We start from the raw sequence: 16,223 nt of genomic DNA on the forward strand, positions 1-16,223 counted from the left end.
GATTGTGTATTGAGTAAGTGCTAAAGCAGTATCAGAGTTGTTTTTTTTCTTTCAAATCTACCAACTTCTATTGGCGATAACCCTACCAATGTGGCCAACCTGGCGTGATATATACGAAACGGGAACAGACAAGCACTTAGTACAAGGCACATACATGTAAGTCAGAGGCATATCATGCCTCCCCCCCCCCCCCCCCCGGCCTCCCCTCGCGCAGATGTACATGAGTCCATAGCAAGCCTCCCATAATTACTAATGTGAGACCTATAAGGCCTCCACTCGCAGATGCGAGTCTTCAGGTCTCCCCGAGACCTCCCGTCACAGCTGCGAGTCCCCAGGTTGCCTGCCGGAGATCCGAGTCCCGAATTCATCTTGCTGACGGAGAGGCGCTTAGTCCTCCTCTTTTTCGTCCTCGTGCTCCTCATCCCACTTGAATTTTTCATTTCCGATAAAGTCCGCCAAAGCTTCGTTAAAAGGCGCGTAAAAATCGTCCAACATTTTTTTTGAACTGGGAAGCATTGACATGAGATTTGGGTTGTACCACCGTCTTGATTCGTCGTTGACGCGGTGCATGGCAGCAAGTAACTGTAACGTCTTTGGCGGTGTCTTTTCTGAAAGGGTAATGATAAGGTTGTCGTGAATAAAGCTTGTATAATTAGGGACTGAGATTAAGATCGAGAAAGAGGTGAGCGCGGAGTCGGAGTTGGATTTTGGGGCCTTATCAACAGAATAAAGAGAATAAAAAATGTATACTTACTGACTTCAAGAAATTTAAACAAATCTCTCAAGACGAACATCCTTTTCCTTGGGTCCGCCCATTCCTCCATTTTTATAAAAAAGAACTGCTCCTTTGGAAAGACAGCCATCCAGTCTTTCAGATACATGATATAGGTCCAGTATAGGAGATTTTCCTGGAAGGAAGAACACAAATGTCAAAATGTTCTTCATCTCAAAACAGTATTCGTCGACAGAAAACTGTTTGTCAGACTCAATTTTCTCTTTCCATCAGCACTCCAACTGATTGGCGGTGTTTTGTTGTTGTTTAATACTTATAATATTTAGACTTGGGCGTGAGTGAAGTTAACTCAAGAATGATCGCCCGAAAGCTGATAAATGTGGACATCGTCTCCGATTATTCCGACAATGTGTTGGATAATATCTGGCCAGGGGATCTATCAGCATAAAGCAGATGAGATAATATCGTCTACGGTAGAAGTCATTCTTACAAATATCAGTAATAAGAACACATCTTGGTAGAGGACTTAAATGACCTGTGTAGAGATGATGTCAAAGGAGAAGGCTACAAGTAAGAAGCAACATATGATAGGCACACTCAGCAAACAGGTAAAAAACTACTCTTTGTGCACATCGTTATTGGTCATTCGGCTCCGTCATTGGAAAGACATCATACATCCCATTCAAACACCAGTTATTTTAGTTTACCGACTGGTTCACAGGTGGCCCAAATCTGCTTCATTTAGTGCTGCCACCTAGGATACAAATAATCAACTAAAACACTATTTCAGTTAAGCTCAGTTGACAGGACGTTCTGGTCACTAATGTTACATGTATCTGGTGTAGGAGCAACTATTTTTGTGTGAAATTTTGTTCCATGTGAAGTAAGTACCTTACTTATAGAATATTTACTCTGCCCCCGAAATGTTGTCGCGGCTTCAAAACCTGATCCCCTTTGGATTTGGCCCACGGCCTAATACACTTGGCATGTCACGAAGAAGGAGGTCCGCAAACCGGGGCCAGCTGCTTCTCTCGCCAGCATGACTGGTATGAGGCCCTGATGTAGCTTAGGCTGGCTCCGGGAGGTTTTGGTGGCTTATATCAAACATGCACCGAATTTACAATATTCTTTTACTTCGTGAGGTTCACGAGCAGTTCAAACGTGCGACACTTCCTTATGTGTGGGATTCTTTAATAGATTATCAATATTGGCAATAACTTTGAAATAATGTTTTTGAAAACAATGATATTAATGATGATGAAATAGTTACACACAATCAGATGTCAGGATGATTCGGGATGAGAGATTAATAGAAACAAAAAGATGAGGTGAAAGAGAGACGTCCTTTCTGGTGTGGCGTCATCCAAGTTTAGCTACAAGTTTCACTGCAAGGACAATTCAGTTAGAGATTACTATGCGAGAGTGCATCACTGGAGACAACGCGTCCGACGTTGCTTGGGTTTTTTTCGCTAGCCTCAGAAAGCAATGAGAACAAAATTGAGATGGAGGATAGTATGTATGTTCTTTTTTTGTCAAATGTTGCCATTATTTGGGGAACTGGCAAAAATTTCTTCAATTATTCGATTTCAATTAACTTGCAAATTTTTTATATTTAGGACCCATCCTCTTCCCTAACGTAATTGTCTCATCTTCTTTGGTGATGCATTCTCTTAAGTGCCGCGCAGACGAGCGATGGAACCATGACAACATGACAAGTGACTGCAATTCAACCAATCGGTGACCGCATTCCAACCAAAATCGTCGCACTCTCATGGCTCCGTCGCAGGTCGGAGCGAGAGACAAAACAAGCTGGGAACTTACATGAAGTTTGCTACGACCATAGCATACATCCATGCCATTGTAAAGCATACATTCATGAAACATGCGAACCAAATCATTCATGTGTGTAGCGAATGCTTCAACTGACGGCCTTTCTCTTCGGTAGCGGTAAGTAAAGTAGGACGTCGCGCTGAAAGAATGAACGGATGAATGCAAGAACCACGCGACCACTAGACACCAGTGCTGAGTGTGCCTGAAAAAGCTGGGATGTGCGCCACCTATCCCTATAGCGATGAAACCAATGCAGTTTGGATGCTGATGCAAGACCAGAAAGTACAAGTATACATTGTATTGAAAGCAACAAAAAGAACACAAGCAAGTAGATAAACGATTCCTTGCATGTACACGTATGTTTCATCTTTCATTTTGATTTGGACCTAACACTTATTGGTCATATACATGTAGATCAGGTTGCATCTTGATCCAAAACGCAAAAGTTTTTTGAAGAGCCTTACCACCGAGTGAAGAGACTATATGGTAAAACTCTTCAAAATGGAAACTCTTCTGTGAGTTCAGCCTGGTTACAGCTATACGCGAGATGTCTAAGAAGATCAGTTAGCAGTTCTGACTCCAATACACTGAATGTCCGCTGATTTTTTGATGTCACCGAGGAAAATATTTCAACCCTATATTCTGCCATTTAGAGTACTGCCATGCTGCAGTAGATGTAAACAGGCTGAACTGAGAAGAGGATGTGAATGGCGAAAACAATACCATTGGTGTGCGGCAAAGAAGCTTACTTACATGGAGAAAGCCATTCCCAAAACATGGGTCATAACCATTTTCTTTCACACACGTTTTATATTGTTTGACGATTTCGCCAATATTCTTGTGGAAGTCATCCTGGGTGCTAATGTCCGGCCGGCGAAGATAAACATAGAAAGAGGCCGCGCTGGAATGGAATCAAGATGTGTTGTGCAATGTCTTTTCTCCTTTCGTTAAGCCATGGAGCCTCCTGAGAAAGGATGATGAAGTCGAAAAGAACACGCTACTCGTTATTGGGGGAGTTCTACAGGGTTTCAAAGTTTGCGCAGATCGGTAGCTTCTAAAAGCTTTGAATGGGTGCTGACTTTAAGGTTGGTGAACCGGTGCGGTGTCACGGGAGAGAAGAAGAAGAAGGGGAGGGAACGTGTACGGGGAACAATTTCTCAATGGGTTAACGAATACTGAAAGAACCACGCGTTATTGCCGGAGGCACGCACGAAACCAGGGGGTCGAAAACGTGCCAGGAGGGGGCAAAAAGACAAAAATAGCCTAAATTTTGGGAAACATTTCGTGCACAGCAAAAAATTGTCTGAAAAATCAGTGTTTTCCAAAAAAAGTTGAGGTGTACGCCCATCTCTGGAACCGTGCCTGAAGTCTGCCTTAGACTCGGACTTGGGATGTATCCAAAGCGCCTTGCAAACACAAGATTTTAGTTATATTAATTACAGCATCGGTGATGACACCAGTAAATAAGGTAAAGTTTTACAATTATAGCCTCTGTGTGCATTACTGCAAGGTGTTTTCTAAAGTGTAGGGGCTATACTGGGTTTATAATTGTAAATGAAAGTAAATTAACTGACCCTTCCTGAAGATTGTGTGCTCGAAAAATACTTTTCTCACAAAGTGTCACAAATTTGAATGTGTTTCTTTTCAAGATTCATTTCCATCAAGCCGAAATCCGTCAAAGTTTGAACTACAGTTTAGTAGGAAAACCAGCATATTACGACACACCAAGTTTTGTAAAATTGGGATAGGTCTTACCTATCAGTCGGACTCCTCAAAATGGCGATGAATTTAGCTTTAGGGGTGAATTTCTTTGCCAGCTGGGCGTTGAGCAGAGATCTTGGGACAGGACGGGAAGTTTCGTTTGTGTAGAGCTGGTTCCAGAGAGGATCAGCCATGCCTTCAACTGGAAAAGAAATGTACAACGCCCTGATAACCAACATTATTGCAGTCGAGTTGGCAAACCGCTAATGCTTTGTGGGCCGAAGGGTTACCCGTACATTTTCTTTGTAGCGTGGTTTCGCCGGCCTCTCGGAGTTTAGACAAATAAAGTGTATATAGTCAGGGTAGACTATCCGTTTCAAGCAACACGCAACTAAGTGTTTGCGTATAGGGTTATTTAAACGAGGAAGTTTAACAGAAAACAGGTTTAGGAACTTACTCAGGACCTGCGATTTGTCGAACATTCCCTTCAGGTATACGTTAGCACCGTAGTTGAGCATGGTCTCCTTCAGACCCATGGCTGAAACAGAATGGATGGAGAATAACACAAGGTGAAATTCAACAATTTATGTGACATATTTTGTAGAAGACGGGATAGCACTGCGCTTGTAGTGGGCTTACACTCGGGGAACGATTGGAAGGCAGTGAATGATCTTTCGAGAAAAATAACAAGTTCACCATTGCCATTATGTTGACCACTGCTACAAAATTGAGAGTTTAATGGAATATCGCGACCTCAAAGAAGAAGTCAGACAAGCATAATTAGAGGTTGAGTATACACGCCTATATACGTTTTCGTTCTTAACCTCTCGAATACTGACCGTCATCTCTGCTCCAGAACTGCGACTCGGCCCTCCATGAAAAGATAAGCTGGTTGTGGGCTGTGATCCTGTAGTAGAGATCTTTATAGGCGCATCTCTTGAAGCCGAGCACGTATACGGATGGCAGGCACATTAGTTTCTTCTTGTTCATCCAACAAGGTGTCTGCCAGGCTTTATGAGGGGCCACGTTCTGGAAATGGACGGAAAATCTTATTGTTAACAAGACAAAGAGGCATTTGAAGCAAAGTTGCTAAAGCTACTCCAATGGTATACTTTAGTTGGTCTTTGTTTCGACGATCTAGAATCGAGTAAAAAGACAAAAAGCCTTTACAAAGCTAACGCCAAGCAAAGTTTTGTCGATGATTTCATGATCAACGAAGCAGTGTTTATAAACACCTATACTCCTCAATAGTGCAACTCGGTTCTCTTTCAAATATATGGGTTGCAGAATGAGGAGTAGTGAGATAAAGGGGCAAACCTTCATGAAGAAAAGTGGGTAGGTAGGGTTTCAAGAAGCGAAAATGGCCTAATCGAACTACATGCTTCCTGCAAATGTGAGAAGACGAAGACCTGATTTTGCCGCGGCGAATGATCTTATGATGATGGTTACAACATTGAGAGTGAGAAGGAGAAGAAGGCCTTCAGGGGATTCCTAAACATTCTCAAACACTCACCAAAACGAAAGGCACCTCCTTCGAGATCTGTTTGGCCATATCATCTATCTCGGCATCGGGTAAAGGAATCGTATCCTTCACCGCTGTATCTATCATCTTCCTCAGCAAGGTATGATACTCTTTTTGCGATTGTTTATCATCTTTCTCTTCCTCGACATCAGCAGTTTCTTCAGCATCACCATCAGTTGTTGCATCATTTACTAAAGCGGAAAGCTCATTTACTTCTAATTCGTCTTTAGCGGTCATGTGAGGGTCTGCAGCTTCCGCTGCAAGGACAGCTTGTTCTGCTGGGGCAATTGCTACTGGTGCTGCCGCGCCGGGAACTAGTGCTGCTGCGCCTTCTGCTGGTGCCACCCCGCCGGCCACAGGAACAACTGCCGCTTGTGCCGCTGGTACTCCCCCAACTGCCCCGGGAGCAACAGGCGGCAGGATCCCAACTGCTTGCGCTGGCTGGCCCGCAACAGGAGCTACTTGCTGCTGTATTTGGATAAAATTCCCCGAATTCGCCTGCGCTTGAAATTGCTGAAATTGCTGGAAAAGTTTTAATTGATCTTGTATTTTTTGCTGCTGGAGTTCTTCGTTCTTTTTTTTCACCATATCTTCCTCCTGAAGCAAGGATTTCATATCAAAACGAGCATCCTGTGGCTCTATGAAAGCATACTTTCGATCGTCCATCAAGGCAGTACGCAATTTTAACTTGATGTGGTATCTGTAATAGTCTGGCATCGCCAAAGCGATAGCGGTGATGACTATAAGACTAATTAACACTAAACCAATTAGTGAACTCTTCATAGACAAGTTGGAGAACTTGCTCGTGGTGGCTGGTTTTGACATGTTGCCGAGTTTTTGCAATAGCACCGTGATGTTGAGAGGGAGTGGTGATTCGAGAACAGCTCTATTGTCGTGGTCGACGTGTATGGCACCGCAAGGATCAGCAGCTTCTGAAAAGGGAGACGCATCGATGCATAAAACAATCTGGATGATTCATCAACTTATTCATGAACATATGAATATAATTCGGATTGACCTGTTATATCAGAAGTACATGACATGCACATGTACATCTTTTCAATTTTCCAATTTTCTGATTTAATAACATTTAGAGATCGAGTTACTGATAAATAGTCGTAACAACTCAGTGGGTATAACTCATTCCAAAAACAATCGAAAAGCATACACGACACAGACTGTGTCAATATTTTCTTCATTCTGCCAAAGCTAACTTAAGAACCATTTATATCGCCACGGTTGTCTTAAGTGGAAAATGCCGAACCAGAAATACATGTATATCAAGAATTCAAGTTGTCTACGACTACTTACTAGGTCTGCCAAACCTGTTACGCCAATTACCAAATTACATACTAGTTTAATTTACTGGTAGTATGGACAATTATAGAAAACTGTCGGGTCCATCCATTCAAACGCTTTTTTTATTGGTAAAACATTCTTTCCACATACTTTTATAAATTATATACATTTATATTTACAGAACCGTTCAAAGTCTTCTCACTGAAACGAATAAGTCTAATTACATGTACATTCAAGGCCGTCTCGCCCGAAAGAAGGACCAATACCGCATCATTTGCTCAACTAGATTTTAGAATACCTTTTAACACTTCTGAACTTGTCACGTATGGGTCAACACTTGCCATAAATTTTCACTTCATTAAGAATCGAGTTAACAAGAGTTGGCACTTTCCAAACATGTTATTGTCTGTATATTTGCGGGTAGTATAATATTGAAAAAAGCTTTTAATGAACATGCCATTGATAATGTTACGAAAGGTAAACTAGAATGAAGTGTTATGTCTTAAAGACATTGCCCACTCCCACAAACAAACGGGCTGTTTTTCTGCCGAAAGATGATGTTTATAGTACTTCTTGAAGCCTTAAATTCACCTTGAAATTCGACGTGTGGTTAAAGTTGATGTCCTCGGGGAACCTCAGAGCAATTCTAAGATAGTGCATGTAATATGGCAAACATGAGACCAAAATTTCAGACGTTCGACTTATTAGGTATAGACCTGTACCTTGTTCCAAAAGCACTTTAATGTGGTTTAACCTGTGTCATTCTTGTGTTTACAAGCATTCATAATTACCTTTGAAGATAGGTGCACCAGTTATATAAAGAGGTGTATGATATTTAAGGATAAGACAGCAAGTATGGGTATAGCATGTGTCCGATTCGTGAAATTTCTAGAATCAAGCTGATTTAATTGAAATGTTGACAAAAATAGCCAACAACATTACTGCTGAAAACCGCATGAATTTGGTGCATTATACATGTAGTTCGTGAGTTGATATCAATATGAGCTATATACATTGATAATAGCCGGTGTGCAAGGGATAGTAGTCCTAGGGCTGATAGTCCGTGTAACAATAGCCCGCATTGCTAAATGTTTTGGTTAGGGTTAGCGGTACAATAGATCATGCTGCTTAATTGATCAAATACAATGCTACCGGACTATGACTCCAGGGGGACTATATCCGCTGTCACACCGGGCAACGGACCAACCACTGAGCCCTGTGGAACTCCTGATATGTTGCAGATGTCTTTTATGTGTGACGAGTTTGGCCCCGGGTTAGCAACAGTCACGATAGCAATCGATTGTATGGTGACTTGGATGGGTTTCCCGTTTTGACTCGATTGGAGTCATCGCGACTGTCATAGCGGGCAACATAGTTCAACACTCCTCAAATCAACTGATAGGATCACCTGACTTGTATCAAGTCATTCCAGACGAAGCATTGACAGAATTGCGACGGCGTCCAACCGATTTCACAGCAATGGAAAAAAGGGCTACGTGGCCACAGTAGCAGATATAGTTTAAGATATACCACTTCTTCTTATCACTCTTCGTGAGCAGTACAAATGTACATGTAATATCATGATAAAAATGATGTCACAGTTTCGATGTACCAGTGAGCTCTGTATAAACTTTCTGGTATCTTATCATACATCATAAGGTAAAAAATTGTCTAGGATTTTGTGTCTGAGAACAATTTCCGAGAAGCCAATTGACACAGAACTGAGATGCATATAGAAAAAATTAAAAAACTTACCTGGTTATAACGACATTTCTATGGATAAATCTTTTGGCAAAGTTGCCATACTTTCTGTCCGTGTGTGTATGTCGCAATGCTATTACCTGTACAAAAGCACACCGCAGCCATAAGCCGTCAAGCATTGGGCGACATGACTAAAAGGCTCAATACCCTTTTTGTCGTAACGAACAGGGCGTAGTTGCGCAAGGGTTCACCTGCGCAAGTTATGAACGTAATTCCATGAATAAACAATTGGCCCCCATTCTCGATTTAAAGGAAACTATAATTATTCCTTTTTGAGCTTACGTTGGCCTTTAAGGACAAACAGTGTATTTTAGAGAAAAATTGCTATGAATGGGACGTGTTTATTGTTGCAACTATAATTATTCCTTTTTGAGCTTACGTTGGCCTTTAAGGACAAACAGTGTATTTTAGAGAAAAATTGCTATGAACGGGACGTGTTTATTGTTGCAACAAACACTTTGGACACCCATTCATTAAAAAAAACAACAACAATAATATAATATATATCGGGTGTCCCCCAAAAAACGCCACACTGACACCTCTTGACATAATATTCCAATTACGTGTATATTTTAGCGTCAAATTCTTTGCAAAGTCTCAGGGAACAATTTTAAGATACTTTGAGCAAGCCCTGAACATATCAAAGCAATCCATATAATTCCCGCAATGACAAGTATATAGGCTACCGGTCACTACAATAAAGTGAAAAAGTTCTTGAATGAGTCTGAGTTAAGTCATCAAACTTCTCATGTGAGTATGCGTCCCTGTGTTCAGAATTATAGAACTTCAGTACACGAAGAGGACAAATCACAATCGGTATACAGTGGAACCCCGGTCGGCGACCACCTCAGTAACGCGACCACCCCGCGAACACGACCAAAATTCTCCGGTCCCGAATGGTTTTCTCTCTAATTCCCATTAACTGGCCCTCGCTAACACGACCACCCCGGTACCCAGACCGCGACCACCAGCTTGGTCGGTCCCAAACTGCAAATTAACCCCGCTAACGCGACCATGAGGCCTAATTGCCGTAATCAACCATGACTGCATGGTATCAATTGGCACCTTCTCGCAAATCCGTGTTGATAATTAGCACCTCGAACACAATGACCATGGGAATCCATATGAAAATAAATGATGTGTAAGTGAGTTTGATCATGGAGGAACTATACTTCAAGTATAATTCCTCCAAGGTTTGATCAAATGTAAGCGCAAATAAAATGAAGAATAAACTTTCTTTTCGACTCACGGCTTGTTTTTTCATCATTTAGTATTAAATGATGTCAAGAGGCATGCGCACGTAGTTTTTAGGACAAATAAATTATGTTGATTAGTAAGAGTACCGATACTCAAAGTAAAGAATGCTTACTACGTCGTAATGTTGATAAAATACGTTATTAAAAAGATGATTTAATCAGTACCAGTTCAAATTGGCTGATGTTAAAGCAGGAAGACATCAGGAAGAATTCTCAACATCTTCTCACATCACCTCTCTCAATGTTAGCGGGAATATTAGCTTGACATCAAGAAGGGCAGCTGCCGATGGTGTGAATTACATGCTTGTTCTAATTAGCATGCTCAAGTTTTAATGTAATGTTTGGTCTAATTAGCTCTCGTCAGTTTATTTACTCATTTACATAAGTTGCAAATTAAACGCAAAACACTCAAGAAAATGATTTTTTATTCGTAATATACACACAAAATTATCGAATCACCCGGTGGCGTAGTCATTAATGCATGTCAATGTACACACAGCAGGACGATGTTTTGGCGGGAAAACCTACTTATGATTCTTAAATTCACTAACACGACCACCCCGGTAACACGACCACTTCGGCTTAGTCCCTTGGGTGGTCGTGTTACCGGGGTTCCACTGTACTCAGTAAACCGTTATACATGTACCAAGACTTCCTTGCTGATACCGTTACATATTGAGTAGCATTTGGTTACATGTACGAAACGTAGGGCCCTATACCTAGAACACTTCTCCAAATCACACCACGCATGCTGAGAAAACCTCTTCGGTCGACAATCCCGGGTCTTTCTCTTTATAAAAAATAAGCAAGAAAAAATAATGATGTTTGATATATGAATATTTAACTGTTATTATTATAATGTATTATGCATTTGTGCCGCGAATGGAAATTAATAATCGACGCAGATGCATCGACCATTATATGCATACTGCTTCCACGGGGTATGGGCGGCATAACCTTGCATCTATCGGTTTTCGGACATATCTTTGTTGTACTCGGGCAACAGAGTGATGACGAAGGAAGTCTCCAAAACGGTAAGTCGTAAATTTTACTGCTATCTTCAGCATCTATGATTTCATCCCTCGTTTATTTGAAAAGGTTGCAGTTCTCGTCCATCTAAAAAAGACGAATATTTACACCATGATGATTGGACGTGGCCATCCATGTACTGTAATTTTATGAATAGGCTACCCTACCGTTCAATTGCAGGGCTGGTGCTGAGTTACAGGCGCGTCAGCATCATTTGCATGACACGATGACGTCACTAACGCGATAGCCAACTGAATCGCGGGAAAACATCTCGTCACGATAATGATAGCCAGTCAAATCCATGGGAAAACATCGTGTCGCAATTCTTTATGTATGTGCATGTGAGCTCAATGCCAACCAATTGTTTGCAATTGTCTATAGTATCACAAACAATTTCTTTACCGATTCTTGCTAATAACGATGAACCATCGTTCTTTTTTGTAGGGTGCCGTTGGACCAGTTTCGACCATCAGCATCTTCAAGAAGAGCTTAGCCGTGTGTCTCTTCCTCACGCTTGCCATCTCCATTGTGTTCTACAACATGCCTCTCCTGAACAAGAAAACGAAATATCTCCGTCACCTTGACAAACTGAACACAAAACGAATCATAGCTGAACTAGCCGAATACAAACACATAACGCCAGACAGACTCGCCAACCAAATGGCTACTAGTGGGAAGTTTAATATCAAGGTAAGAAACCGGCCGAATCCCATCAGAACAGAGATGCTGTGATTTAGTCAAATATCAGATTTAAAATGAGCACGATTCTGATCACCACTTGGGTAAAGCGTCATCGAGCGGAAAGACTATACTTGCTGCACGTCTCCAGCGCCGGGTTCATGGTCAATCCGCCAGCACATTTGGAAGCTGACAGAAGTAGTCATATGATGCCAGCAGCGAAGACACGAGCAGCGTCAGCGCATAGTTTTCAATTACCAAAACAACCCGCTGGAACCAAAGATCGTAGTTCGCCGCGGCTGCCACTGCAGTGAGAAATTCTTCCAGTAGAACTACCCCTTCATTAAATGCAAACTCCGATTTCCTTCTTTTCTATTCAGGCTCCATTACCCTTCCTAAAAGACTGGAAGAATTTCTGCTGGGATCACACATACCCCAGTGGTCGAAAGAAGTTCCTCTGTCTTCCGAACTTCTACATCGTTGGGTTCCGTAAATGTGGCACAACAGACCTCTTTTACCGTCTTGGTCTCCATCCCGAGGTCTCCATTCCCTGGAGAAAAGAAACGCTTTGGTGGACGTATCATCGATGTAAGTGTATGAAGGAGATACATGTTCTGCCACGGGATTTTTTAATCCTATTTTTAATGAAGACAATTCGCAATGCGTTCTTGTTTGAAAATGAGCTATAAGTTACTCTTCAAGCAATAGCGAACCCAGTTACCGGTGGCTTGCATTAATCGCATATATATAGTATAGTTCTCAGCTGTGACAAGTTGTGCTGATGTTTCTCCTGCACTCCTTCGATCCAACAGCCATCCCCCACCCTATTTGTAAATGTATTTCCTGTCCATTTTGTCCCATTGCAGTTTGGGTCATTTCCATCTATGCCGACCTCTTCGGGGCGAAGACCTTTGTGAAGGGAGAGGAACAGAGGAACTTCTTCGTGATGGGTAAGTCACAGTGAGCATCGGGTTCCTCGCAAATGCTGATCAACTCGAGTAGTCAAGTGAAAATGACCTAATCTTCAGAATGACCTTCAAGGTCAACTTGACCTACAATAGCCAATGCATGTAGCTCTGGTTCTTTCCTTATGACGTGGCCACTGCACGTTGGGTCCTAGGATGAACGCAGTGAGCCTCGGAAGAGGATAAGTAGAGCGGATTCTGAAATCTTTCTTCTGCAGAGACAAAGGACTGCCGATACAAATTACGATTCATCTGAATAAATTGCAAAACAAGGTTAGAACCCTCGTGACTTTAAAAATAGCAGTTCATCGTCGTCGTCATCGTCATCATCATCTTCGTCACTATCACCAATCACCGTTATCACCATTTTAAACTTGCCATGCAGGTGACGCTGACCCGAGTATAGCCGTCCAGAATAAAATGATCCGCGATATGGTGCTGTCAGTTGGCGACATAATAAAGTACTATACACCAAATGCCAAGTTCATTTTTATCATGCGAAACCCAGTTGATAGGTAGGTAACATAGAGGGGTTCTGGAACCCCCTTCAAGGACATTTTTTCCGGCCGCCATATTTGAAATTGGCTCGGACGTCACCGACGCCTCCTCTGGGTGGGCCAACAGGCTATATTCCGATTAGTGCCCCGCGGACTCACCTTTTATCAGAAATTGGTTCTTAGTTGTGTAATTCGAGCTGTCACGTGTTGCTTGCATGTTCTCCGGAATAATATCTTCAAATATTTCACTTGATTCTTTCGCAGACTTTATTCTGACTACCTGTACAGTCAACTTGGAGTGCGGTCTCCACGAGACTTCCACAGACGCGTCAAAAGTACCATAGAAGTGTACACTGATTGCTTCAAGCAAAGGTCTATCAGAAAGTGTCTGTACGACAGTGAAATGAAAAATATTGGACATCACAATAGGGTAGGTGTCCAAAGGCTATAGATTTTTCAAAAGACTACAAAAAAATCGATGCATAAACTTTGCTCCGCAATCTCCCACATGCACTATTAAGAAAAAAGTTTGTACCCGGCGTCAAATTCTCTCTAACTCACTTACGTGGGTATGGGCCAATCGTTGCTATATGCTAAAATATCTTTCTTCTGCGGATAAAACCGCCATAGCCGGGCTGATCTTGATCGGAGGTCACTGTGATCACCGATTCCTACTGCGATGACCACCACACAAACAAGCGAAAATCGCTGCGATCAATTGCCTTAACGCTTATAATATTTCTTGGATACAGAAAACGCTAGATTGATTTTTGGCAAAAATTATCCGTTGCGAATATCTTTCCAATTCTCCCATCTTTTCTTCAGCTGGCTCTTCACCAGGGAATGTATGTCATATACGTATTTGACTGGTTACAAATTTTCGGCGCAAAACAGGTTATTTGCATCAGGTCGGAAGATTTTGCCCGAAAAAGCAGCAAAACTTATAAGAAGATTCTGGAGTTCTTGGAGTTAGGTAGGTCTTCCTGTGCACAAGGTGGTTCAAAGGCAAACGCCGTTCGTCCAACATTAGGAATTAGAAATGGAATTGTAGTTAGCTGCCCTATGAACGTCACTGCCAAATGGGATGGTGATATCTCCTGTATAACAAGAGGGGTTAAGGAGGAAACCCCAAAAGAGGCCACAAATGAACCACTCGACCTTGTTTATCAAAAGTACATGTATATTTTCGTGGGCGTGAATGATATCGCATTCTTCCTGTTCCTCTCCGCGGCATTCTCTCGAGATACTACACAACCCGAGTTTTCACTTGATCATGTAATTTTGAATAACGGTTCTCTGTCTTACAGAAGCTCTAGGGGACGAACAAATCGCATCTATAGCGGCCATGTCAGCGATGAACAGAAATGCCGCCACGCGGAAGGCATCTGGCCCGATGGAGAACTCCACTCGGGAAATTTTAAGGGACTTCTATCGGCCCTTCAACCACGCATTGGCAAAGGTTCTTAAACATAGAAAGTGGGTCTGGGATGATGACAGGATTCTATGGGATGATGAATGAACCTTTACACTGCATGGTCTACAATTCCATGTGATGATGAATGAACTATCATGCTTCATGGTCTACAATTCTATTGGATGACGAATGAACCTTTACACTGCATGGGCTACAAATTCTATGTGATGATGAATGAACTATCATGCATCATGGTCTACAATTCTATTGGATGACGAATGAACCTTTACACTGCATGGGCTACAAATTCCATGTGATGATGAATGAACTATCATGCATCATGGTCTACAATTCCCATGGATGACGAATGAACCTTTACGCTGCATGGTCTACAATTCTATGTGATGATGATGACTGAACTATCATGCTTCATGGTCTACAATTCTATTGGATGACGAATGAACCTTTACATTGCATGGTCTACAATTCTATGTGATGATGATGAATGAACTATCATGCTTCATGGTCTACAATTCCCATGGATGACGAATGAACCTTTACACTGCATAGTCTACAATTCTATGTGATGATGATGACTGAACTATCATGCTTCATGGTCTACAATTCTATTTGATGATGAATGAACCTTTACACTGCATGGTCTACAATTCTATGTGATGATGAATGAACTATCATGCTTCATGGTCTACAATTCTATTGGATGACGAATGAACCTTTACGCTGCATGGTCTACAATTCTATGTGATGATGATGACTGAACTATCATGCTTCATGGTCTACAATTCTATTGGATGACGAATGAACCTTTACGCTGCATGGTCTACAATTCTATGTGATGATGATGACTGAACTATCATGCTTCTTGGTCTACAATTCTATTGGATGATGAATGAACCTTTACACTGCATGGTCTACAATTCTATGTGATGATGATGACTGAACTATCATGCTTCATGGTCTACAATTCTATTGGATGACGAATGAACCTTTACACTGCATGGTCTACAATTCCATGTGATGATGAATGAACTATCATGCTTCATGGTCTACAATTCTATGGGATGATGAATGAACCTTTACACTGCATGGTCTACAATTCCATGTGATGATGAATGAACTATCATGCATCATGGTCTACAATTCTATTGGATGATGAATGAACCTTTACACTGCATGGTCTACAATTCTATGCGATGATGATGAATGAACTATAATCATGCTGCATGGTCTACAATTCTATTGGATGATGAATGAACCTTTACACTGCATGGTCTACAATTCTATGTGATGTTGATGAATGAACTATCATGCTTCATGGTCTACAATTCTATTGGATGACGAATGAACCTTTACACTGCATGGTCTGTAATTCCATGTGATGATGGTCATCAAGTACCGGGTGAAAGGGCCTGAAGCTCAGGATGCCGTCCCGTCAAATAGACCCTGTATATCCATTATTGTCTTGATGCTTTCCAAAACTTCATCCGTATTAATGTATAAACTGGCTGAGGTAGCTT

General features: G+C 41.8%; 2 protein-coding genes across 2 annotated transcripts; one reads left to right on the forward strand and one right to left on the reverse strand.

Moving 5' to 3' along the window:
- Positions 1 to 211: 211 nt before the first annotated feature.
- Positions 212 to 8,964, reverse strand: LOC135483647 (uncharacterized). Its single transcript, XM_064764635.1, has 8 exons — positions 8,841 to 8,964; positions 5,778 to 6,718; positions 5,104 to 5,293; positions 4,722 to 4,802; positions 4,319 to 4,466; positions 3,317 to 3,464; positions 755 to 908; positions 212 to 608 (listed from the first exon to the last, which is right to left on the reverse strand). Exons 2-8 carry the CDS (start codon positions 6,609 to 6,611, stop codon positions 388 to 390), a joined length of 1,776 nt encoding a protein of 591 aa, XP_064620705.1. The 5' UTR covers positions 6,612 to 6,718; positions 8,841 to 8,964; the 3' UTR covers positions 212 to 387.
- Positions 8,965 to 11,112: 2,148 nt separating this feature from the next.
- On the forward strand, positions 11,113 to 14,790 carry LOC135499406 (carbohydrate sulfotransferase 15-like). The gene is made up of 8 exons (XM_064790151.1): positions 11,113 to 11,136; positions 11,576 to 11,821; positions 12,190 to 12,397; positions 12,676 to 12,759; positions 13,160 to 13,289; positions 13,536 to 13,701; positions 14,097 to 14,244; positions 14,579 to 14,790. The coding sequence occupies exons 1-8, from the start codon at positions 11,113 to 11,115 to the stop codon at positions 14,788 to 14,790; spliced, it is 1,218 nt and encodes a 405-aa protein (XP_064646221.1).
- Positions 14,791 to 16,223: the final 1,433 nt, after the last annotated feature.

This window comes from Lineus longissimus, chromosome 2, assembly GCF_910592395.1.
Source record: "Lineus longissimus chromosome 2, tnLinLong1.2, whole genome shotgun sequence".
Lineage (NCBI taxonomy): Eukaryota > Metazoa > Nemertea > Pilidiophora > Heteronemertea > Lineidae > Lineus > Lineus longissimus.

What these genes read in the sequence shown, in the direction of transcription:
- LOC135483647 (XM_064764635.1), bottom strand. Translation starts at nt 6,611, where the DNA reads ATGTCAAAACCAGCCACCACGAGCAAGTTCTCCAACTTGTCTATGAAG. An exon ending in AGGAGGTGCCTTTCGTTTTG is followed by an intron (nt 5,294 to 5,777) that starts GTGAGTGTTTGA and finishes GTCCATTTCCAG; the next exon opens with AACGTGGCCCCTCATAAAGC. An exon ending in GTTCTGGAGCAGAGATGACG is followed by an intron (nt 4,803 to 5,103) that starts GTCAGTATTCGA and finishes ATTCTGTTTCAG; the next exon opens with CCATGGGTCTGAAGGAGACC.
- LOC135499406 (XM_064790151.1), top strand. Translation starts at nt 11,113, where the DNA reads ATGACGAAGGAAGTCTCCAAAACG. An exon ending in CGAAGGAAGTCTCCAAAACG is followed by an intron (nt 11,137 to 11,575) that starts GTAAGTCGTAAA and finishes TCTTTTTTGTAG; the next exon opens with GGTGCCGTTGGACCAGTTTC. An exon ending in GAGGAACTTCTTCGTGATGG is followed by an intron (nt 12,760 to 13,159) that starts GTAAGTCACAGT and finishes CTTGCCATGCAG; the next exon opens with GTGACGCTGACCCGAGTATA.